At 40.6% G+C, this 25207-nt stretch overlaps 3 protein-coding genes, 1 long non-coding RNA gene and 1 other non-coding gene across 6 annotated transcripts in view; 3 read left to right on the forward strand and 2 right to left on the reverse strand.

Annotated features, from left to right (window-relative positions):
• Positions 1–86: 86 nt before the first annotated feature.
• trnae-uuc lies at positions 87–158 on the reverse strand. The gene has a single exon. It is a non-coding gene; the product is annotated as a tRNA-Glu (tRNA).
• A 2127-nt stretch (positions 159–2285) lies between these two features.
• Positions 2286–5274, forward strand: LOC125020692 (arachidonate 5-lipoxygenase-activating protein). Its single transcript, XM_047606123.1, has 5 exons — positions 2286–2447; positions 2534–2615; positions 3840–3910; positions 4843–4924; positions 4997–5274. The coding sequence occupies exons 1-5, from the start codon at positions 2378–2380 to the stop codon at positions 5157–5159; spliced, it is 468 nt and encodes a 155-aa protein (XP_047462079.1). The 5' UTR covers positions 2286–2377; the 3' UTR covers positions 5160–5274.
• LOC125020690 (mesenteric estrogen-dependent adipogenesis protein-like) lies at positions 5193–7654 on the reverse strand. Of its 2 annotated transcripts, none has more exons than XM_047606121.1 (5): positions 7072–7654; positions 6864–6991; positions 6451–6581; positions 5723–5890; positions 5193–5631 (listed from the first exon to the last, which is right to left on the reverse strand). In XM_047606121.1, exons 1-5 carry the CDS (start codon positions 7281–7283, stop codon positions 5617–5619), a joined length of 654 nt encoding a protein of 217 aa, XP_047462077.1. In that variant the 5' UTR covers positions 7284–7654; the 3' UTR covers positions 5193–5616. The 2 variants fall into 2 exon arrangements, with proteins under 2 accessions (XP_047462077.1, XP_047462078.1); XM_047606122.1 differs by having other exon boundaries at positions 6451–6566; positions 7072–7647.
• Positions 6518–8615, forward strand: LOC125020693. The gene is made up of 2 exons (XR_007114247.1): positions 6518–6641; positions 8016–8615. It is a non-coding gene; the product is annotated as an uncharacterized LOC125020693 (long non-coding RNA).
• Positions 8616–9129: 514 nt separating this feature from the next.
• b3glctb (beta 3-glucosyltransferase b) overlaps positions 9130–25207 on the forward strand; it is a 30107-nt gene continuing 14029 nt past the window's right edge. Inside the window, exons 1-9 of the mRNA XM_047606179.1 lie at positions 9130–9296; positions 11614–11651; positions 11752–11791; positions 12117–12226; positions 21658–21734; positions 21876–21987; positions 22171–22307; positions 22923–22986; positions 24808–24924. Of these exons, the coding sequence (XP_047462135.1) occupies positions 9236–9296; positions 11614–11651; positions 11752–11791; positions 12117–12226; positions 21658–21734; positions 21876–21987; positions 22171–22307; positions 22923–22986; positions 24808–24924 (756 nt within the window). The 5' untranslated portion in view covers positions 9130–9235. The remainder of the gene's footprint in view (positions 9297–11613; positions 11652–11751; positions 11792–12116; positions 12227–21657; positions 21735–21875; positions 21988–22170; positions 22308–22922; positions 22987–24807; positions 24925–25207) is intronic.

Raw genomic sequence — 25207 nt, forward strand, 5'->3', positions numbered from 1 at the left:
TAAAAAAAAAAAAACAAACAAAAAAAAACATCTGCGACTGGAAGATTTCCTTTGTTTGTATTTTTACAACTATGACAAAACAGTTGTTCCCATACCGGGAGTCGAACCCGGGCCGCCTGGGTGAAAACCAGGAATCCTAACCGCTAGACCATATGGGACACGTGTACAAGCGCTCCTGTCACGTGTCTTATTCTCAGCTCAACCCGCTGTTGTATGCATGTTCGGGTACATTTGTGACTAAAAGTCCGTATATATATTATTTTTGGATAATTGATCAAGTTGACAATCCAGAACCTTTTGTTGTGTGGGTAATGGCTTTCAGAGCCGGCCCGTGGCATAGGCAGTATAGGCAAATGCTAAGGGCGCCGTCCATCAAGGGGGCGCCACGATGGGAAGAAAAAAAAGTGCATCTTATATTTTTATTGTTATTTTTATACTAAAACTAATTGATACTGTTATTTGTTATTGTGAAAAGAATACGCCCACATTAATGGTACTACATAGCAATGCCTATTAAATATTAATAATAATAATATCTCATTAAGCCCCTATCTGCCTGCATTTGCTCTGCTTGTAATAGTCAGTCAAAATGCTATTCCTTCATATATTAGAGTTATGAATTTAAGTTATATAAGTTATATAAGAGTTGTTTGTTGTTACAGTTCATTCTGTCTAAAGTGTGTTTATAGTTTTAAACTTTACATCCATGTTAAAGCGCACATCGTGAATGTTAATTCATCATAACTCAGCATTCCCATATGTTATATTTATCTGCAGTTTATCTGCAGCTTCTTTGGATTCTGCTAATCAGCATTTCCCTGTAATGACAATAAGATTGAATCTAATCTAATTTGCATAAGACAAGAATTGCGTTGCGTATTATACATGTACGGCATATTGAAGTAATTCTTGGAATTATCTTTTATTATTACACTAAAACACCCAACGATGTCACTGACTCCTCTTCTCTCTTCAGATGCGCCGTTAAAATACCTAAACCCTACTCCTGCAAATCCTGGGCCACCTATAGTCACTGCCACTTCATCAGCATTCGCTCGATCCTCCTGTCGCCTCCCCCTCAGAAGAACCCAGTGATGCAGCATCAGGAATAAAGGCTACACCAGTCGACCCTGCTGACTGGCCATCTCCTCTAACTGATGAGGTACAAACAGGGTTAGTTCACGGAGGTCCATTTCAAATTGAAAACACCTTCACATTCCCTAAACAAAAGCATGGATGAAGGTGTTAACATGAGTATTTTAACAGACACTTAGTCAATGGAGAAAAAATCAGAAGAAGCCGGCTGGTTGCTTTAATATCTTCCTTTGTGTTATTTTATGTCACTTGTTTACAGTTTTTATTTTGTAGACTCTGTGTAGGCTATTTATATTACATTTGTTGTATTATTTATTCCTCATTTATTATCTTATTGTTAACATTTTTCATTTTCACAAGAAAATGTCAAAGACTATTATATTCAGTGCGCTATTTAGTTTCTTGCATGAGTATATGTAAACTGGCAGTGGAATTCCCTGCGAAGCATGGGTGGTTAGGGCCGGCCCTGGTGGCTTTACTGGAATTGAATCATTGAACAGAAGATAAAGATTAAAAAACATAAACATATGTACGGGTGTGCATTGAAATGCTGTAGATTATCTCTCAGTCCTTTAAAACTATATATAAATTGAATGAAATTAATAATTATTATATTAATAATGACAATGGATAGAAAAACCCACAATATTAGATAATCACTGTGGGAAGCTGCATTACCATTCAAAAGCACATGCAGGTGCTGTTTGACTGTAGGTGGGCAAAGTCAGAGTAAACCAGTCATTGAATGACTCCATGGATCTAAACAGTGATCTGCTGTTACTGCTTATGATCGAGATAAAGAGTTGCCAAACAAATCATGTAATTTTCCCACATGTGCTGCACTCGTTTGCGTTTTTGTAGAAATGTATTTCCAACTGATTTCATTCTCTAAAACGCCACAGCGCACTTGTCATAGCAGGAAAAACCCAGGTGTAGTCGACTGAATGATCACAGCCTGAATTAACAAAGGGCTGATGAAAGGCAGCGGTGATGTAAATTAAATTTGCATTTGCATGCTGTTTGGCAATCTCACACAAACACAGCAGGCGACTTGTTTGCAGCCCTCTGTGTTATGCCAGACCATCATTTGTATAAAGAGGAAGTGTGTGTGTGTGTGTGTGTGTGTGTACGTGTACGTGTGTGTGTACGTGTGTGTCACTGAGGGGGAGGTCAGGTTTGATCTGGAGTTGACTGTCAGCAGGCACACACTTCTGGATGTGAGAGACAAGCGTTGCACCAGTGGCATCAGCATCCACCTGCTCGTCCGGCTTCCAGCTTCATCATGTTCCCCGTAGTGGTGGAAAACATCTACCTCCTGGTCATCATCACCCTCATCAGCGTGCTTCAGAATGGTGAGAAGCGCCTTAAGGGAATAACGACATTTGATTTCATCTGATTTCCTGACGGTGATTCATTTCTTTTGTCTCTGTCTTTTAAGTTTTCTTTGCTCAGAAGGTGGAGAGGGAGTGCAAGGGTAAGAACGGCCAAACATCTGCTTTTGAGCGAGTCTCTTGCGCCAAGTAAGTGATCTTTATTCTACACCGATTTCTCTTTTTAATCTTATGGATAACTTTTATGTATTTTCTAATGCAGTAAGGATTTCCACTTGGTTTTATGTTCCACTAAACTGTATGTCCGTTGAGAGCCAGTCCCCACTTCCTTGAATGCCTCCACATTGAGGAAAAGTTGGTGCCGAGCTCATTTGCATGCTTGTTTTGAAAGCACCAACAGTTAGTAGGAAAATATTAATTCTGTCAGACCAGTCAACCTGCTCGACATCATTTATTGTCCCTTTAAAAGACGGAAAAGCTAACTGCTAATTCAAGTTAAGACTACGAACAAACTAAATTCAAGTTCTGGGCCAAACATGTGAAATTTGTAAGAGACATCAGAGGTTATCAACTTGATCCTGCCCTTGTATTCAGTCCGGTTGCTCCATTTGTTCACAAGGGTTGGGGACTTCCTGTTTTAAAAGAGGAATATTTGAGCCACATCCTGTCCTGTTGGTAATGTGAGAGTTTCAGAAAAATTACAAATCTCTCAAATGTGGCGCAAACGTTACTTTACGGTTTGAGACATCCATTTGCTTTGAGAATACGTAGGAAATGTTTACAGAGTGTGGACGGTCTATTGAAAATTGACTAATCAAGCTACTAACTGATCCCAGTATAGAAGCACAACCCAGTATTTTCTATTGTGTACAGTGTGTCAACGAAAAGCAGGAAAACGACTGAAATAACTAAATTTTTCAAATAATTGTTGACTAATTATAATTTGTAGACTAGGGCGACCTGATGGCTAAACGGTTAAAGTGCACTCCACATGGCCTCAACAGCTCCTTCCTGGATGTACACTGACTTTAAGTCATTCTCTGCTCTTCATCCCTGTTTTTCTGCTCTACAGCAATTATAATAGATAAAAATACTTAAAAAGCTTATTCTCAGAACCATATATAATATTCTAATTCCTTTTGTCCGCCTTTAATGTGATTTTTAATGTGGGACTGGAAAAGGTTTGAGGGACACGGCTTTGTGCAACACACTGAGCTGATTATTGCAGTATATTGCAACAGGCAGTGCGTTCAGAGTCTTTGAGTGGGCTCACTTTTTCCTGGCTTTGGTTCTATAATGCTCACAGAGCTTCACAGGGTTTTACAGCTCATGCTCTTTTTTTATTTATTTATTTTTTTGCCATGTTTTCAGCTTGACTTTCTTGAAATGATGGTAGATCGTTCTTTCTTCCAGCCGTAACTGCATGGATGCCTATCCCACCTTTCTGGCGGTGATGTGGTGCGCTGGTCTGTGTCTCAGTCAAGGTAATTAATCATTAATCGGCGTCAACCAAACAGTCAGTCTTTTGTCCTGTCAGCGCGTTCAAAGTCAATTCAACTGGGAAGACGTAGCTTTTAACTCACTAAATGTGTTTTTAGGAACAGATCTCAGATCTTCATGTCACATAAAATTAGTAAGATTTACACCACGTGATGAAAAAGTCTGCGGTCAAGCGACGAGATGCTGATGTCCTGTTTAAAACGACTTATTTGTGATCAGACGAATCACCCCCCCACAGCGGGAATTTATCCGACATAAAACATTCATGTTCACTTAACATCATGTGCAACTTAAAGACTCCTGCGGCCGATGCATAATTAATTCAGAAAACGCTGACTTTTTGGCAGAAGGCTGTGAGTTTAGCATATACACTAAAACGTTTCCATTTAAACCCACTTTCACCGCATTAGTGATGTTTTCTCCTGGGAGGTTAACCTTCTACAAGATTATCACTAGCAGCGCTTTAAGCTATTTAAACCTGTTTTTAAATCCACTTTCTGGCCTTCTGCCAGCCGAGGTGAAAGAAGTAGTCAGCTTTCTTACTTAAATTCGATCACAAGGGAAAGACCTGGATAAAAAACAATCATGTTAGAGTTTGATTTCTCTGACTAATACATTAAACTGCTAACCCTGATGTTTCTGTTTCTGTAGCGGCTGGAGGTGCAGCTAGTTTATAGACAGTTTTACAGGCAGGTAAATGTGAGGGGTTGAGAGATGATTAATGTGAGGGGGAAAAAAAGGTTGTGGTGAATAAATGTTTCCATTTTTACGGTCGTTGACAACAAGCTACTTGTTTTAGAAGCTAGAAATATTCAAATCTACCAGCTTGATCTTGAACAATATGAGTCACACATGGTGGACAGTTTATGTAAACAACCATTCTCTCTCTCTCATTCTATCTGTCCTCTGTCTGAAGCTCCTGCCGCCTTTGCCGGGATCATCTACCTTATGGTCAGGCAGAAGTACTTCATCGGATACTTGGGACAAACCTCTCAAAGGTAAACGACACCAAGCGAATCTACACTCTGCGCCGTAGCTTTGCATGACTAATTATGTGCATTTCCGTGCAGCACGCCAGGCTACCTGTTTGGAAAACGTATCATCAGCTTCCTGTTCCTGATGTGCGTCGTGGGCATCTTCAACTTCCTGCTGACACGCTACTACGGCAGCGACTACAAAGAATACGTGGAGACCATCACCAGCGCTGCATCCGCCCTCCTCCTCCTCCCTTAGATCAGCACGTGCCCTAAAACCTGACCCGTTGCGTTACTTTTGTAAAAGCATTTATTGCATTGGAGGTTGGATTACAAAAAAATAATGATAATAATAAAATCTTCTCATAAGCAAATGTTGATTCATTTCAGTGGAAATAATCTGCAAACGTAGCGAAGATTTGATCCTTTTTACTCCCTTTAAGAAAAACGTCATGTATATGATCAAAAATGCGTTGATGCACGTGATGGCATTTTGATTCTGGTCCTTGTCAGTGGTGTCCACACCCTGAACGGAAGAAACATCTGGGCCGAACAGCTGGTGTGGGGAAGTTCCTGCAGACCTCAGAGGTGGGAGAGTCCTTAATGTTGACAGGATGGCATTACAGTCATTCGTCTGTTGATCAAGAAACTCCTTTTTACGGTTTCCCAAAGACTCCACCAAATACTCAACTTCGCCTTCCTCTTTTTCATCTGGCTCATGTCAGTCTCAACTGCAGTGGACAGTAAAAAGAACACGAGTTAGATCCAACTGGCAAATACAAATAAGAATAATTAAGGGTAATTAAGGACGACGTAAGACACCTTAAACTTCCTTTTGCTGAAGCCAAACCAGTGTGGGAAGTCAAAGAGGGCATCAGAATAGTATTTGAGGGTGAAAGAGGCGTCCCTCCACACGGGTTTGGCCTCCATTGGGGCATCAGTGGTGACGTTTTTTGCTGCCCAGCTCTCCAGTGCTTCAGTCAAATCAATCTGAAACGAGAAAGGATACATTTTAAACCCCATATCAACAACAAATGTACACCATTTGAACGTACAGCATTGACCACTGACGGGTAAGCTTAAGGATTTGGGCAGCGTTGACGAACAGACGACCGGTGAACCAAGGACAGAGCCATGGGCAGACAGACCGTTCATGTAGATGTTACTTTGGCATGTACCACCTACTGTACCCATCCACCAACCATGTAAACCCTTTCAAGAAATGGAATTCTCTGATGTTTGTGGTCTCTTTCAGGAAGATAATGATTCCCGCCACAAAGCAGAAATGACTCAGGAAACTTTCAAGGAACAAGTTCAAAGCATCGACTCCAACGCAAGGGTCTGTGGGATGCGCCGGACAAACAAGTCGACACAACTCCTAGGACTTTAAAGGATCTGCTGCCAAATTATTTTGGTACCAGGCACCACAGCACGCCTTCAGAGGCCTAGAGACGTTCACGCCTAAGTGGGTCAATGACATGCAGGTGGTCATAAAGCTAAGGCTAATTGGTGTCACCGTATTACATAAATGAACCGCATGAATTTCGTACTTCCACTCTGTAGCTCTCCCCGGCCACGGAGGAGATGGTCCAGTCCAGGCCTCTCTCCATCTGCCACTTGATGAAAGGGTTGTTGCCATCGATGGACACCACGTACTGCTCCAGCACTGCTCCATACGCCACTGTCAGCAGGAGAGAAGACAAATGAGAGGCAGGTTTTACAGAAGAAACAAAAACATGCTGTAAGTGTGGCTTCAGTTTTTAGTCGGCCACTGTAATTTCTCCACCACACCCAGCTGCAGCAGTCTGGAAGCCAAGCAGCATGAGTCACCTATATGGCACCAATCTGCACGCAGTTAGCAGCCCGAAGCTATAAAATACACTCCGGTTACAGAAACACCAACTTGTCTAACGTATAATTACAGATACATCACTCTTAAGATCTTTGCAAGACAGTTAGTTACCTCCGGCTCCACTTTTGTTTGCCGTTGAGAAGTTTTCTCTGCAGGCAGACACCAGCAAGTAAATCCTCTTGGACAGGAGACTCTTCCTCATGCTGGTGTACTCCCACAGATTGTGCATTTTTACTTTTCTGTGGGAAAAGCGCATAGTTTCAAATTTGTTCGTGCACATAAAACACACGCGTGCGTGCGCGCGTACGAGTTTTCTCACCTTCCAAGCGACTTTTGGAAAACTACTGTCCCCCCGCAGGACTCGAGGTCATCGATGAGCACCAAGCTCTCCTCCTTGTTGTTGTTGTTGTTGTTGTGGACTCGGTAACAAGAGCCGAGGGTCTCTACGGAGAAACCTGCCGGTGGATTTCTCAGAAACTCGCCCACTTCTGTTACCGTCATCCCGCTGTGGGGCAGTTTGTTTATTGTCATGTTGTCAGGCTTTCTTTTTCGCGCACCTCCTCCAGCTGCTGTGGCGGCTGCTGTTTACACCGTCTGTCCCAGATACGCAGCCTTAAAACCTCAGACTAAAGTCAAGCGTGATGCGTTTACGTGACTTGGCTTCCGGTCGCTTTTTTTTCTCTACACAAAATAAATCCGCTTTTTAAAATATGTAGATGGAAGTTATAGCTGGACATGTTGTTGATTAATCTATTCATCAATCGGCTAAAAAATGTATGAGCTAATTTGTTTTGGCTGATCATTTATTTTTATTAATGATTACTATTATTATTATTTTCCTGAGAAAGTAATTGAAATAAAACAACTACTGCTGGTTTAAGAAACAATGAATGAATGAAAAATGTATGAAAATGGGGAAAGTAAAATTGAACTGAATTGCTAAATTGAATAAATAAATTGGGGGAGGGTGGGGGCAGTTGTGAAGAAAGCATATACAAGACATTTTACAGTTTTTACCTAATGCAAAACGACATTTAAAATAATGATCTTCTTACTTAGGATGTAAAATTATCCAAATATGACTTACCATTCAATTGGTTCATACAGTTTATAAATAAACTAAAGTCATACGGACATAGTGGTGCTATTCTTGCCATCAGTGTCGCCACCCTTAAGAGTGTAACCTTGTACTTTTATTATGAAGACACGTGTGTTTGCTTCCTGTTTCATGATCCCGGCTGACCTATGTCCAATCAATTCCAGACACTGGAGACGAAAACCCAACTGATGGAGGCCACTTCACAGTCATACATCACAAATAAACGAGAACCATAGCAAAAATATTTAACGATGCTGGAATCTATGACTTTATTGGAAACCACGTGAAGGCAGCATTCAGTCCTGCTCTGGAAAATAAGCGCAGACAGGCTCTTAATTTGTTAAACTGTGAGTCAGCTGGGAGCCTTTATTGCGTTTCATCCATACAACGGTTTCCTTTTTCAAAGCTTGATTCGTAAACCACACATAGCTCAGGCTTTATGGCTGCTTGATTAAATGATACTTCACAGATATATAGTAATTTATTGGGGCCTACACTCAGCGTACAAACACTCTTCTGATACTTCGAAAGCCAGAAAGCACAAAAATGTGAACATTCACAACAGAACCAGTTTAACTTTTGTGGCCAAGGCATCCATGTTCAGTCTCTGTGGTCAGAAGACTGTTGACTCACTCATTCTTGAGGTCTCCAGCAGTCTGCACGGCTAAAACAGAAAACATACTCTCAGCCCGTTTTCATCGGGAACTGTAGCTGAAACACTGTAAATAAAGATTTCTGGTTGTCTGACCTATTCTTAGAATTTATTTTTCTTTTCTTTGTTATGAGTAAAATTACAGACACACATTTACTTGCCGGTTCATGGGGTACACTGTTGAAAATGAATGCATTGATGCTTATGTAACAGTCCTGCACTAAATCTTAGCCTTATAAAGTTCACGGTGTTCAGTATTTATTGTAAACAACAGAGAGAGCTTTTCACTTTGGAGGCTGTAGTTAGTAGTGCCATTGAATGGTGTTGTGATGTTGTGACACGTCTTTATCAGTTTGAGTAAGAGCCACATTATTCATTTTAAGTAAAATAAAATAGAACAGACACACAATTACTGACATTTTCAAAAAGTACAATTATCTGTAGCTTCATACATTTTTATTGGCATATTGGGCTTAATATGTAAAATTATCTGTCGTGAAGTAAAAAAAGAAGAAGCAGAGAATCAAATCAATGCAGCTCAAATCTGTTTTTAAGGCGCATTTATATGTGTGGGCCTAAAAATACATATTTACTGTCCGCTAGAGGTCGCTGAAGCCCCGCACTAGCACTAGTCCCCGTACAGCTGGCCAGTAGAGGAATGTCGTGGTCACTCAACCAATTTCTCCGGTTCGCCATGAGAAGACGGTGATTAAACCAGCAGCCCCGGCAGCCATGGCGCACCACAGTGTCTTCAACGCATGCAAACTGGTCGCTGCGCTTCTTATTTGGCTTGGTAAGTCTGCTTAAATGTCCCACCGAGACGCCTACACTGTTAGCACAACCGCTAAACAAAGCTAGACAAGCTACCCTCAGAGTGGCGACTAAAAACCGGAAGTTGGTAAAATCTGGACTTCAGAATAATAGTTAACTTAATTTAAAACTGTTTCATAAATAAATGAAATACTCGAAAACGCATCTAAAATAATTTATTAAGTGACACAATATTATGTTAATCTATTATTTCGGGTCATTGATACATTTGTTTTATTCTAAATATAAGGAAAAAAATTGCAAAGTTTTGTTTTGAAATTCCATACCGGAAGTGTTGATTTTTTTTATACGACTTGACATACCATGAACATATACAGGCCAGAGCAGGTGATCCTGTTGGGTTTTATTAATGAGAAACCTTTTCACAAACAGACCTATTAGACGTCCCACATTTATTATTATTATTATTATTATTATTATTATTATTATTATTATTATTATTATTATTATTAGAGATGTGCCACCTTATATGTTTATCTGTCCTCGGGCTTTGTCAGGTCTTCTCTTTCTGATTATGTTCAAATTTGTTGTTGCTTGTTGCTGAGAAAGTTGTCCCCCAGAGATCAGTGTTTGGCCCACTACTTTTTGCTTTGTATGTACAAAATACTTATATATTTCATCTATATGTTCATCTTCTATGCCATCAGACCTACTTTAAACCAGTCATTCTTCAGATTACAGGCCTAAAATAAATGTCATTCTCAACTCAACGAATACTTTCCACATATCCACAGATATAGGAACTTGTTCTACAAAACTCACATTGAACATCTGACTCGAACGCAATATATTCTACTTGCACTGAGAAGGCATGGGCTTACCGTTGTCTTAATGTCTTTGTTGTCTAAATTAAGAATTAGAGGCTTTGATACAAGATTACATGTACATAGAAGCAACTCTATACTGTGGTAGTCCGGTTTCCAATACTATGCGCCATACCACTGGAATTAGCTGCAGCACAGTTTGAAGATAAATAAAGCTAATAATAGATAATTAGAGAAATACACAAGGTCACCAAAAATTACGTCGATAGGAACCGACGTAAATTTATATAAAATATGTTCTTAAATGGCCTAAGAGATACTAAGATTAGGTCCAATCACGGTGCTTCTCCTGCATTAACAGGCCCCTTTTTGCTTTAAAAGTGTTCATTAGGCAGATTATGCCGACTTATTCTTCATTTATTTGATATATCCAATAGCACTACACCACAGCATTTCAAAATAAACAACATTTTTCTTATATTCATTTGTTTTTGGTTTGTTTTTTTTAAATTAGTTTGAAAGCTTCATCATTTTACAGCAGTTGTGTGTTGGTTATTTTTATGCACTGGTGGTGAAGGATGTTTATGCCTGTTAAAGTGATTTACTGTTATGTTGTTTACGCATACCTACTGCTGAATATAAATAGAGAGGACTTCATTAGTCAGGCTAATTGAAAAAAACTGCAGAGTCACCTGTGTGAGTAATAGGACCATGAGCGCCAGAGATGGAAAACACGCAATGATTCAGAAAACTTTTCTTCTTGCTTCAGTTTTTTTCAAAGGAGGTTTTTCATGTTCGGAGTAATTCAACAACTCCTGATTAGCCCTCACGTTTGTTCTGTTGGAAGCAGACACACAAGTGACAGGTTTTCAAATGAGGTGTCTTGTGGACATGTACACACCTAAAAGAAATTAGTTGTCTAGTTCTCCAAGTTAGAACCATTGGGGCAGTGAATATTTTGAGACAGCTCCCGTATCACTGAATGAGTGAAGTTGCTGACTGATAGATAACGTCTTCTGCCTCCATTTATCCCTTTACTAAAATATGTTGGATTCATGTTGATGTGTGTTTAAATAAATTTAAATATGTGCGGGAAAATTGTGGGTACAAATTAAAAAAATACAGAAAAATGTCTAATCAACCAAAGATTTTGCGAGCCCCCCGCTGTAGTACCTCCGTGGACCCACTAGGGGTCGCAGACCCCTGTTGAAGACCTGTGGCTTACAGTCAATACAAGTACACTGACACAATTATTTAACATTTATTCATGTGTTTTTAATAATACTTTTGATTGCAAAAGTATGTGCCAGAAAATTGTAATTAGCTCAAGGTGACATGTTCTATTTAGAAGAAATCTCACTTAAAACAGAACATTTTGTGTTTCATGCACAAAGCCACAAGACCAATTTTTCTCTTGATTGACATCTCAGCTTCCACATTAACTGGCTACTCTGCAAACTGCTGCATTGTGTTTATAGTTTGTCACCGTCTCTCCTCTGTTTTCTCCACGTAAAGGACCCTCTGCTGGAGACGAGCGCACGGTTTTGGCTCATGTAAGTGCTGTCTCTCAGAGTCTCGCCGCGTTACCGTGTTTCATCATGTGGCTCGGCAGTGTGTGTCAGACTTAATGAGAATTCCTCCGACTCCCCGCAGGCCGCGGAGCACCGGGAGCCAGCGGCACGGGCCTCCGTTGGTGAGTGAGGGATTTTTCATTGCGCATAATGTGATATTAATTACCAGGCGTTTGGAGGAAGCGAATCAGTTTTTGTGTTGCATATTGATGAGAATTGATTTTCCACGCCACGTCTGTGTGTATTCGCCTCCTGGTGTCTTCTTTAGTGCACAGCTGAAGAACGTGAATGAAAATCTCATTACAATAAACACATGTGATGCGAGGAGGACACCGCCTATGAGTTTGAGGAATATTTTAATAATTAGAAATAAGTTCGCAAGACTCTTATATTTGTAGCTATAACCACAACTTAAAAACTCTCTCTGCTTTTAATTCCTACCCCGAGGTTTGGAGGAAGTGGTGATCGTGATCCAGAGTCAGAGGAACTCCTACCACGTGCGTCGCAGTAGCCAGAGGAAGACGGAGATTCTGCAACAGGCGGCTAAACTCGGACAGGTAACATGAAACAGGCTTCAAGGAACTGGAGCGTGAAATAAGTTTTGTGTTGAGGTTAAAGCTTTGTTCTGGTCTGTCTGGCGAAACATTCGAGTCCACATGTGCATGTTGCAGAAGATAAAATGTGATTGAATAGAAAAAGACACATATGGGTTAAATAACTCCTAAATATATGCAAGAAAAATTACTGTTGGATCCTTATGAATCATCTACACTTGTGTATATTTATGCCCTGAAGTAAGGTTACAATTAAGAATGAACACATTCTGTTTAAACTAATCACACACAACACACAAATCATCAGGATTTATTTTATGTTTTTGTTTTCTTTGCAAAAAGAGCCCCGGACTCTCCACAGAAATGTGGAGGGCGGGGGGCGCCGTCGTTCGGAGCCGCTTCGTCGTCTCTTGGTCTGGATTTCTCGCTTCGTCTTGCAAATGAATCCAACGGTCGAGGTGGGGTCGCCTTTCTCTTAGAAGAAGCTCAGTCGGATGATGCAGCGGGACGATGACACTAAACGTTAAACAGAGGACGGGTTCAAAGAAAGTTCACCTTTGGCAGCTACTCTGTCAGAGCGCCGACATTAATCCAGGGGAGATGCTGTGAAATGCCCTCAACAAGGATCAGTTCTTAAAAGGACGAATCGCCCGTGAAAGTCGTCTGCTCCAGTCTGATGCGCAACAATCAGAAACTCTAGTTTGAGATTATTCCTTCCAAAAAGAAGTTCATCACTCAACTCAAATTTGCCTTTCCTTTTTTTGCGCTACCAACGGTTCGTATCGGGACAGACATTTTTTGGGTAGGGGTCAAATAATTACAGCATTATGACAGTGACTCTTAATAGTGCTTTGCTGTGGTGTTACCCTGGCACCAATAGGTGTCCTCCTTGCCATGTAGCCTGTCACCCCGAGCTCCCCGCGTTCGCACAGTAATTATTTAACAATAAGTGCTTGAGGTCGGCTGTGAAAACCAATTTGTCACAGGCCTCATTGGAATGAGACGACAGATGTGTGGATATGGCGGTCTGCAGCCGAGACACGGGTTGTTTATTTTCCTTTGAAGGGAAACGGTTTTGTGGTGAAATCGAGCCGGTCTTTGATCCCCTCTCGGTCTAGCATCACTGATGGGAGGGAGAATTGGCAGAAGGGAGTCGGCGGGAGCTCAGTGGGCAGATTTCTGCAGTAACATGTGAACAATCAGACATGTCTACTGTGAAGAACAGAAGGTAATTAATTTTCCCGAGGAATAAAAAGTTACTACGGTCAAGGCAGCAGTTGTTTTTATTGTCATGATAATGTGAAAAACACACACGATTTATGGAGCATCATGCCGCCACTAGAGACTTGTTGATGTCTAATTAACAAACCATTATGTTTCGCTTTGGAGCAGCTATTTGCTTGGGATTAAAAAAAAAAAATCAGGCCCCTGCCTCTTTCTGAGCATGTGTCATCTTTGTTTTGTGAGCAGGCCTCTGCAATCACGCCGCAGCTTGTAAACAACAAATGGAGAAAGACGCCACGTATTCTTTGCTCATGAGAACATCAGAGAGCGGTTCTGCCAGCGGCGGCTGGATTTTCCACCTCTGTGATTGTTTTGTTTTTAAGTCGCTTTGTTCTTGATTTAGGCGCCGGCTTTTCCTTGAGAGACCGACAGAAAATGGACAGAATATAGGTGTGTATACGAGTGTAACACAGAAGAATAGATGGGAGCGTCTGCAGCGTGTTCAGAAATATCTCACTGAACTGAGTATTATAATATCCAGAGCTGGTTTGTTTTTGTTGTTATTCAGGATTGTAGCTGTGGGGCAACACAGATGGAACATTGAGTTTGCATAGCCAGTACAACAGTACACAGACAACATCAAACACACACAAATAGGAATAAATACACACACAAAAAAGGTCGGGACAGGACAGGACAGTCAAAAAAAAGACCTCTCCTGTGCCCTGATTTTTTAGAAATCATCCATTAATGCCCTGAACCGTCCACCAGAACCCGGCATTAAGGTAATAGAAAATATACATCTCTAAATATTATCTCCAAATTCCAGTTTTTCTTAGACAACATGAAACAAGCTCATGATGACATGATGGATTCCGCCTGAACCACATCTCTATCAATCTCAAAACCTCCTGTAATCCTTTTATCAGCTGGGCTGCAATGATGCTGGTTAATGAAAACCTCGTCAAACCTCTGAGCTCTTGGCTGCGTAGGCTGGAACGGTCTGTATGTGTATGGACACATTGTTATTTTACTGAAACGTATTGAAGTTACTGTTATATAATATAAAATGGGCTTTAAGTGCAAAATGTCAACCTTAATTTGACCCCATTTACATCCACATTGCAGAAAAGTTGTAGTAATTACAACTATTTTCATACACACAATACAATGCATACTATTTTCAATGGTTTAAAGGTCACTGAACAAAAAAATCATAGATGAAATGTTAATTTTTTTTATTAGAGTGTGCACATACTAATCAGGCATAACATTATGACCACCGTTCTAATATTGTGTAAGTTACCCTTGTGCTTCTAAAACAGTTGTGAGTCATCAGAGGATAGATATGAACCTTCTGAGGGTGTCCTGTGGTGTCTGGTAACACAGTTGTTGTTAGTGGGGATCTTTGGGTCCTGTGGGTTGAGAGAATGGACCTATGTTGATCAGGCTTGCAGTGCATCCCGCAGATACTCGATTGGATCTAGTGAGTTTGGAAGCCAGGTCAACACCTTGTGGTGTTCTTCATGTTTTTTGAGTTTTTTGCTTTTGTGTGTGTGTGTCTGTGTCAGGCTGCATGGGGTGGGGGTGCCTGGTTTGGTCTAGGTGGGTGGTACATGTCCAAGTAACATACTTCTCCTGCCATAATGTTTTGGCTGATCGGTATATATGGACACTTTGAGGGCTACTATATTCTACCTAGACCGATTTCATGTCAGTTGGTGGTAATATTATTGATATTCCTATTCATATAACGTATTCGATAATATAATTGTCACTATGGCTGTAAATTTTTCACTTGCACGCTGCAACATGTTGCATCATACTGTGCGCGACACAATGAATCGTGGTGCTCCGTGAGGGTGTGCATGTCTGATGGGAACGTCAATAAACTGTGAAGTAGTCATTACTCAACACCCCTACAGGCTGATACTGCAGCATACACTAAGTACTATTTAGTGTACGCTTTCATATGAGCCCGTGTTTTCTGGGTAAAATGCAATTGATGTTTTGGTTTATAGTTACATTCTCTTATAAATGAGCTCCAACAAAACTTACAACAAGGAGTAAAGGGAAAAAATATACTGTATATTTTTGATAGACTTCTCTGCAATGTACACGACTCATAGGTCGATAATTGAGGCGGTTTCTTAGAGATGTAAACATACCAGATCAGATGTCTTTGTGGGAATGTTTGAGGTTTTATGAAGAGCCATTTTCAGTTTTTGGAGATAGTTGCAAGAATTCTGCAGACACTCTTTAAAGGTTTGCAATATCACTGCAACGTAACTATTGATTTACTGTTACATTCTCATTCAAATGAAGCGGAATAAAACATGAGGAAGAAGGGAGTTGAGGACAGTACGTTTTATTTGCCACATAGCTATTTGAAGGAATATAGAAATTCTTCATCACATTCATTCAGCATTTCACATTGTTTTTAGACCATCATTAGTGTGGAAAAGAACAATATTCACCATAATGATTAAACATGTGCTAAGTCAACATCAGTATCTGTCTATGTAGGTTGTCTATGTTGTAGAGTTGTGTCTTGAGAGAAGAGCGTAAGAGGTGTGAATAAAAATAAATGAACAGGCTTCCACAATTCTCAAGAGAGGGCAATGTTACAGTTATATATATATATATAAAAAATAGGAACATCAAATGCATATTCACAGCTTTAACTCAAAGGTACTCACATTCAGATTGGTGGGATTAGGAATCAGTCCCCCGTGGCATTATGTGGAGCACTTTGTGGACGTCTATAAGAAGAAAGGATCCTAAGAGAGGAAGCCTCAATACACTTCTTAAAGGTTTGCAAAGGCACTGCTATCTATATTTTGATTTACTGCAACGAGGAAAAGAGTAGGAATAATACATTTAGAAAAAGAAGTAAAGGACTGTAGTATTTTCCAAATAAATGTTGGTTGAAAAAGAACTACTCCATCGTTGTTGGATTGTTTTTATTACAGGACGAGCATTTCTTCAGTATTTTTATTATTTGTATCTTTTTTTTTTTTTTTATCACAAGAGCCCCGATTTCACGAAAGAAAATAGTTGAAAAGAGACATCCACTATGTTGAAGAGAAGCACAAATGAAGTGACTCCTATGCACACCGGCAGAATGGGGAAAAAATCTTTCTGAATGGAGATTCTTTAAGGTTATCTCAAATCTTAAAATCAATCCAAAGCCAGACTCGCATGCTGTGGAAAGGGTTACCGTGTCCTCTGAAAGCTCTCATCATTATCCTCCATATTTTATAAATAGCACATTTGAATGCATGTGTGTACAATCAACTCTGTGTGTGGCTTTGATGGGTGCATTTGATGTTCATCACAGCCAAACAGACCTTGATTGTAGCAGGTTTCTTTGAATGGGGGCAAGGTGTGCGTAATCCTTTTTTTTTTTTCACTGATGTAAAACCAGACATTTATTTAGAGTGAAGGCGGGGATTAAAAGTGGCTAAGACTCTGGCATCTTGACAGCTTGTTTTCTCATTTGTGTGGTGACATTTAATGGGTTTTGACATTCAGTAGTGACACAGCTGTAGTCATCATGTCACTGCAGTTATCACATCACATTCATTTGTTTATTGCTTTAATTTCTGACTTTTAATCTGAGATGTCAATGCCAGTGCTTCATCTTTCAGCCTTATTGTTACAGAGCTGTCATTTGGCCTTTCACCTGCTTCGCACCACCTTCAAGAAATGGTTGAAAAACCTATTACACCTTCAGAATCTTCACTCTCAACAATGTGTTTGTCAGTTTGTCACGACTAAAGCTACCACAATGCAATGTGACATCATTTACATGATGCAATTTAGTACCGTTATCTGACCAAGCATTTCCAAGGCCGTCTGCAATTTCTGGAGCTGCAATTGAAAAGACTCCTGTCAAGTTCAGGGACTTGGGCCTGAATTTAAAGTCTGACAACCAAGAGCCACCTTTGAGAGGGAAAATGTTCCTCTCTTAAATTGACAAGTTTAATGGGCAGCCCACCCCAAGAAATGTCTTTGTGGCAGTATTGGTGGACGCTGCACTCATCCAGAGCCAGCATTGAGGTATACACACATCAGCCATAACATTATGGTAGATAAAGAGAATAGCCATAATTAACTCATTGAATGGTAATGGTACCTACCTGTTGGTACTCAAAGCACTTTACAGTAACAGACCCATTCACATATATATATATAACCCAAAACCCACATGCTCTGCAATAACTGACCCTGCCTCACTCATAAACCTTTTGACTGCACCAACTGCTCAGATGAATGCAGGGCACTACTGAAAGATCTACCCACCATGAAGCCAGCACTCCATGCTTCCTTTACAGTGGAAAGTGTACAGTATCAGTTGAACCGGTGCAAACCGAGCAAGTCTCTGGGGCCAGAAGGTATCCAGGGATGGGTGTTCAAGGACTGTGCCTTGCAGCTATCACCCATTCTTCACTCTATCTTCTGTGAAACCTACAGCACTGCATCCATGCCCACCCAGTGGATAACATCCACTGTCATACCATAATGAAAATGGTGCTCAACATCATAGTTCCAATTGTCAGACTGCAATTGGACTCCCATCAGTTTGCCTGTAAGGCCAAAAGGGGGACTGAGGATGCTGTGGCATGCCTCCTTCACTCCCTCCTACAGCACCAGGAATCACCCGATAACTTCACCAGACTCTTCATTGATTTCCGGTCTGCTTTTAACACAACCAGATGATCAGGAAACTCCCCCATCTCAACATCCCCCCTGCTTGCACTCTTTAATGACAATAACTCTCTAAGGCTATCAAGACTCCATTTCCCACTTCATACAGGTGGCAGGTGCATGGACAATTACCTGCATCTGAATGTAGCAAAGGCTAAAGAATTGCTCAGTAACAATCCAGGACACACAGCACCACCCACAATCATACCTGTATCAATAATGCTGAGACCTTGGACTGCCACAAGTATATTGGACTTACATCTACAAACGCTGCCAACAAAGACTTTCTGCCATCCGCAAACTCAAAGTACTTCCTGTGGGCACCCCCACCCACCTTCTGTTGTTGCTGTACAAAAGTATAATTCAACCCCTGTTTTTCACATTGTTAACTGCATCCAATTGGAACAGATTCGTACACATTACACACAATGCCTCCAAAAATCGTTGGCCTCCCTGTGCAATCACATGTAGAGTTCGCATCATCACCCCAGACCCACTCTCTACCCATTCTTTACACTGTTCCCATCTAGTTGCAGATAAAGATCCCTGGCCTGGAAACGGGTACATTGTGGTAGGAGTTTTGTCCCCTCTGTCATAGAGACACTAAACAGAATACCAGGTGTAACTGTGTGCAGGTGCTATCTTGTATAGGTATCTGTGTGTGCATATACTGTGCTCTGTACTGTGACAACAAATTTCCTTTAAATACGATAAAGGATCTATCTATCTTTGACAAGGACCAGATTGTAATAGCTAGTGTGAATCTCATACCTCCGGAAATACCGGGTTGACACGGGATTTTCAGACCTGGGTCGGCCAGCCTTTGGTGTTCTTTCACATCACCAGAAGTCCCAGGTCTGACCTCCTGCTGTGAGAGCTGCATGCCTGTTTTTTCCTCCCTCTCATATGCCATCATGTCAACAACGTCATCATTACACATTTAAGTACACTACACTATGAGGTAAACAATGGACAGCATGGTGTATTTTTTTGGTGTGCTACCATGATCAATTAAAAAAAAGTATGCCATATCGCAATACAAGCTGTATGTAAACACAGTCACACATGCATTCCCCGATTGGTATGATTTCCCGAAAATGAGGTAAGGCTAATTCACCTATGCACTTGCATTAACGATGGTGTAACAACACATTTGATTTGTTTGATTGACAGATATTGGTCTCTATGGGAATAGACCAAAACTTTACTCTGTTTTTGTGCTGCTCGCAGCCCTGGAGCTCCTATAATGACACAGTCTGACAGGCCGTCCAGTGACACAATCAGAATGTGACAAGCAGGTACATCAACGTTATCATGTAAATTAGAAGGACGACGCAGCATTCCTGTTCACATAGAAGCCGAGCAAAGCCTGATTTTTTTGTTCAATGTCAAAGTGGCTTTAGTGAACCCATGTCAGGGCGTCCAAGGCTCATTGACGCATGTGGGATAGCGAATACTGGCCCATCCAAAAGACAAATTGCCAGGTTTGTATCTTGTCAGAATCAGTTTGATGCTTTGGGCAGTGTTCTGCTGTGAGACCTTGGGTTATGCCATTCAGAATCTTACTTTGACCACCTACTAAAAACGTACACTCTTTCAAGAATATGGTATTCCCTCATGGCAGTGCCCTCTTTAAGAAGGCCTGAATAAGCAGGTTTGATTTATGGAGGCCCGACCTCGCTACTTCTAGGACTTAAAGGATCAGCTGCTAACTTCTTGGTGCCAGATACCATAGCACACCTTCAGAGGTCTAGTGGAGTCCGTGCCTCAATGGTTAAGGGCTCATTTTAAAAAGGGGCCCTACACAATATTAGGCAGATACTATCGCCTCTAAAGCTGAATAATTAAAAGGTTATGGTTTGAGTGTTTAATTAAATGTGTAAAAGGTGACAGTTTTTTGTGATTTATGTGTCCAATCCTTATGCTAAGCTGAGCTAAAGGTATACCGGCTGTGCCTAATAAACTTGTACATTATTGGCATATTTTAAATTAGAGAGCTAAATTGTGAGCTAAATGGCTGGTTGCATATTATCTAGTCGCACATTCCTCTAAAAATCAATGTAGTTATATTGGTGTTATTTCACCTTTTTCAAGAGACTTTTGCAGCAGGGAATAACTTCCTAATTCACTTAAATCAAAGACCATTAATTTGTGGTCACGCAGTTGTGGAAGTAACAATGCATGCAACTCATGGAAAGACCTGATTTTTACCTAGACGCTAAAGAAGCAACAGACTCCTACTTATTTTTGGCTGTAGTTACAGTTACCTCTGATTGTGTCTGAATCTGTGCTATGAATAGCTACTTGGAGGAGATTTGTCAATCCTCCTTTATGAGTCACTTGGTTGAGGAGCGAAACCTACAACAGTAACAACTCTTCCTCTTGTTTTGTTCCCATTTTGCAGCTGTCAAAACTATAATCAAAACTGTGCAAAACTCCACACTGCTGGGGCATTGCTATGCATTACCTGCTTGAGCATAAACACCAGGGGCTTGGGTTTGATTCCATCTTGCGCCCTTTGCTGCGTGCCATCCCATCTCTCTCACCCCATTACCTCCTCTCTCCCTTCACTGACAGCTATCGAATAAGGTACAAAAGGCCAAAAACATATCAGCATATATCCAGGTATATGCAGTAGATCATTTGTGAGTGTCAGGCCCATTTCATCTAAGCTGTCATTGTGCTGTCAAATAATCTTGTTCACCGTCTGTGTTTAGATGGTCAGGATGGGACGTCCAGACTTAAATGTTGTATTTTCATGCCCCTTTATACTTAGTTTTGACTCAAGATTTCAGAGACGATATTGTTCGTCAAGTCTCTGGAGTTTGTAACACGTTTGTGCAGCTTGTTTCTTTAAGTGACATTTTAAAGCCGAAAAAAGTAAAATAATCAACAAAAAGGAAACGATTGGTGTAGCACTAGATTGTTTTTTGTTTTTTTTTTGACCTTCTTGCTTCGTTATTTATCTCATGATTGCTCAGTTGTAGCTTGTGAACATCTGGAGAGTACCACACACTTAGTTTTGAAACCTCTGCACTAAGCTTAATATAACTAATTTCACACAAAATAATGAAAATCTTTCTGCACCTTTTACATTTAACGCTGCACATTTCTTTTCTTTTTTTTTTTTTTTAGTACAGTACAGGTGGGTAATGGATTTGAACAGTATACTCACATGCCAATTCATTAGGTACACTACTGAGAATGAATGCATTCTGCTAAGAGTCCTGCACTAAATCTTAGCTTCATGAAGTTTATGGGATTCGGCGTTTGTTTAAAATAACAGACATGTGTTGACTCAGCTGTGTTTTAACTTCGGGACCTGTTGTGTCTAGTACCATTGAATCGATATCCAAGTAGCAAACACTCTGCAGACGCAGTCACAGAGTTTGTACTCTTCATAAATGTTTCAGAATATTTTCCTACTGTATTTTTAATGTGACTGCAGGATAGTAGAGAGCTGATTTAAATACGCTTTTGAAAATGTTAATTTCATGCAGGGACTTCCAGTTGTTGTTCTTCTCCATGAGCTGTCAGAGTATGAGGGAGACTGGAGTATCCTCCCTGCGCTTCCGCGGTGAGTTTTGAGCACACATATAGAGATAATAAACAAATCAATTGAATCAAATTCAATGAGGTGCGATTTAATTTAGCCTTAATGATTCCTCTGTGGGGAAAGAGAGGCATAAAGCTAATGGCTTCTTGTGGATCTTTCCAGTCTCTCTGCCACGTACGGCCAAATGGCGTCCTGGTTTTTTTTCATGGAGGAGGAAACCACAGTCACACTCCCTCTTTTGCTGCAGGTCCTCAAGAGATACCCAGTCCAAGAAGTAAGATTCACACACACAAACACACACACACACACACACACACACACACCCTGAGTCATTCTATATTAGACAATCTTCATGCTTTTGTGCTGTATGAACATCATGATGGTGATCTATTTCGTGTGCATATTAAACAAAATGGGTCAAAATAACTATCTCTATCACTGTGATCCACATTTACAGGAATGGTTTTTGGGTAAACGTCTCCATGACGACGAGCCCTCCATCATTCACCACTACGCCTTTTCTGAAGACCCCAGTTCTTTTGGTTACCCTGACCCTGCAGCAGGCTGGGCTCTCAGTGCGCCATTACAGCAAAGGTTCGTATTCAGTCAGGATCAATAAAGTATCTGTCTGTCCGTCCTGTGTATTATACTGTACGCAGTATTCATTCTGGTGGACAGCAGGATGCAAAAATAGACGGATAGTATCAAAGTATTTTGGGAAAATGAAACTACTTTTAAGACTTGTCCAATATGGAAAACTATCAATCAGTGTAGAGACAGGTATTGCACATTTAAATATCCATTTTTACTATGTGTTTAATTAGGTTAGTATGGCTAGTTGTTGTGTTTTTCACCCTTGGGTTCTGCTACCTCTGAGAATTCAGTCAATAAAGACATTGCTTTGTTGTAATCTGGCTGTTTGTTAGCTCACATAAGCGTCCCGGAATGCATTTATTGTAATTGCGCGCGGTAGCTTGAAAGTTAGTCATCACATCTGTGGCTTTGTGAAGGAGCAAAAGAAGACGGTATATAAAAAAAAACACATAATAACAAACATACAAAAAAAAACATCATATTAAAAAAACAAGAAGGTGCAGAGAAAAGAAACAGTATAGAAAGCAACAACACTCAACAACTACTATAACTCGCTAATGAACGTTCTTATATGTGATATTGGAAAGTTCGCATTTCTGTTTCATGTTTTTTCAGGCTGTCTGAGCGGATCCAACACGGCAGCCTCAAGTCAGAGTTTACCATCGACTTAAAACACGAGGTACTTTGAAACAATTTCCAGTGAATCCGTTTCATCTGTCATCTCCTGTCTGTCGCTGTAACAAGATAATTGCTGTGATAATTCGTGTTTCTTGTTCAGTTCTACTGTTCACCGCTACGACTGCTGTGAAACTTGACAAACCGTGTCCTCTTTCCGGCTGCCTGCTGAGCAAATATGCTCAGGTATTTCATAATGATAGACAGCTTTCCCCTGGTGACTGACTAGTCTTTAGCTGAAAAGCTCTCCTGACTCCCTGCGGTGTTTCCTGCCTACAGCTGTTGATAGATCTGTTATCATGTTACCATTGCTAAAGGTCTACGTGTGTGTGTGTGTGTGTGAGTGTGTGTGTGTGTGTGTGTGTGTGTGTGTGTGTGTGTGTGTGTGTGTGTGTGTGTGTGTGTGTGTGTGTGTGTGTGTGTGTGTGTGTGGAGAGGGGGCTGAATATGCACAATGAAAAGTCAGCTACGCTCTTTTGCTGCAGCAGAAGCAGCAGTTCACTCTTTAAGTTTTGGGTGTTTTTATCCCATCTTTAGTGTTTAAACATTTGACTTTTGAGTAAATTCAAAGTCAAAGTAAAGTTGTGTGTTTACTTTACCCAGCGCAGGCAATTAATTCAGACCGTTACTCCTCCTGTAAATGAACTGAGAAGAAACTGGCATCATTGAAATGCATAACGTTAGTCTTAAACTTTGAACAGTGCATCCCCTTTGAAATTCTTAAATGACTTAGAAAAAAACTTTGAGAACGAAACCATTTAAATAAATGTACATGGATTCAGCTGTGTGTGTGTGTGTGTGCGTGTGTGTGTGTGTGTGTGTGTTCTTGCACAAACTAGGGACCAGTTTGAGTTTTATCACTACTTTAAAAGGCTGTTTGAGGCTTAAGACTTGGTCTGAGGGTGAACGTTATGATTAGGTTATGGTTTGGACTTGGGTAAGGGTTAGGGTTTGGTATGTAATTGAAAAAGTCCCATTAAGGGCCGAGAAATGCATTGCGTCATGGGACGTCCTCACAAAGAATTCCGTTAATCCATTAATTAATCCCGAATCCTTTAATTTGTCTTAAAGGGTTCATAGACAATTTAATGTTAATGAATCCCTTTGTTAAATAAATAATAACTACAAGTTCTAGCTTCAACTTTTCAGATTTCCTCTCATGAAATAGGGGAATAAATAAGCTATTTAATCATGAAATGTGTTGTTTACTACATTCTGCCATTAATTAGGATGTGTTGTGTTGAGTATGATTTCACCCTTAATTGTGCTGATTGTAATTGTAATTGTAATTGGTGTCACACTGAGTTAGAGCTCTGTGTGTGTGCATAAGCAAGCTGCTCGCAACTTGCACTGGAAAGCGGTGCAGCCATGCTATCCATTAGCATCTTCTCTAGAGAGTCTCTAGAGAGTCTTTGTTCAGTTCTTGTCTGAAAAACAGTGATGAGGACACAACCGCTGCTCTCAGACTCTGACCACCAATCAAGCTCCTGACAAAACTCATCAGTCCAAAGCCACTAGTCACTAGTCCAAATACTGACACTGCTGTCTGGATTCGAGGTCGGAGAGCAAAGAAATGCTCTTGTGTAGTGACTGCGCTGCCCTGGTCTCTGTTTAATGAATTCCCACGCTGGCTAATTTCATCGTGTCATTACAGCTCCAGTGTTAGCTGCACATCTCAGCGTGTAAGAGATGTAACTTCTGTATTTTTGCAACTTTTTTTGTGAAGGTTCAGCTTACTTTACATGAACAGAAAAGTCAAATACTGCAAATTGTGGCCTTAGCCGTGTAATGCGCTTTGTTTGTCTTCATGTTTGTCATTGTTTAGGTTGCCTTGTATATTTGGGAGGAAGGAAATGGTCCACGGCTGACGGCGGTTCCAGAGTTTTGCACTGAGCCGAACGACAACTGTGCTACCTCATTTACAAACTACATGCCCAACTGTGTATGTAAAGCTCTTATTTATGTTCTTTGTGTCGTTATACTGGCTTGAAAATCCAATCTTGGATGTTTGGCTAAATGCACAGGGTGATTAAATTGTGTATTTGAGTGTGGGTGTATATTGCCACTGAATGAGGTTACAATGACATCTGCTCATTTCAGATAATTTTTTTAATCAATAGCCGAAAAAGCGAATGATGGTATTTCTGAACTCACATCAGCAAAAATGTATTTTGAAGCTTGTTATTGTTAGACTGTCTCCGGCAGTTACCTCAGATCATTGATTA

The sequence above is a fragment of the Mugil cephalus genome, chromosome 15 (assembly GCF_022458985.1).
Source record: "Mugil cephalus isolate CIBA_MC_2020 chromosome 15, CIBA_Mcephalus_1.1, whole genome shotgun sequence".
In the NCBI taxonomy this organism is placed as follows: Eukaryota; Metazoa; Chordata; class Actinopteri; order Mugiliformes; family Mugilidae; genus Mugil; species Mugil cephalus.

Excerpts from the sequence above, each read along its gene's own strand:
- LOC125020690 (XM_047606121.1), bottom strand. The coding sequence starts at position 7,283 with ATGACAATAAACAAACTGCCCCACAGCGGGATGACGGTAACAGAAGTG. Across the intron at positions 6,992-7,071 it reads TTCCAAAAGTCGCTTGGAAG|AAAAGTAAAAATGCACAATC; the intron begins GTGAGAAAACTC and ends CTTTTCCCACAG. Across the intron at positions 6,582-6,863 it reads AAACAAAAGTGGAGCCGGAG|TGGCGTATGGAGCAGTGCTG; the intron begins GTAACTAACTGT and ends TCCTGCTGACAG.
- LOC125020692 (XM_047606123.1), top strand. The coding sequence starts at position 2,378 with ATGTTCCCCGTAGTGGTGGAAAACATCTACCTCCTGGTCATCATCACC. Across the intron at positions 2,616-3,839 it reads GAGCGAGTCTCTTGCGCCAA|CCGTAACTGCATGGATGCCT; the intron begins GTAAGTGATCTT and ends TCTTTCTTCCAG. Across the intron at positions 4,925-4,996 it reads TTGGGACAAACCTCTCAAAG|CACGCCAGGCTACCTGTTTG; the intron begins GTAAACGACACC and ends ATTTCCGTGCAG.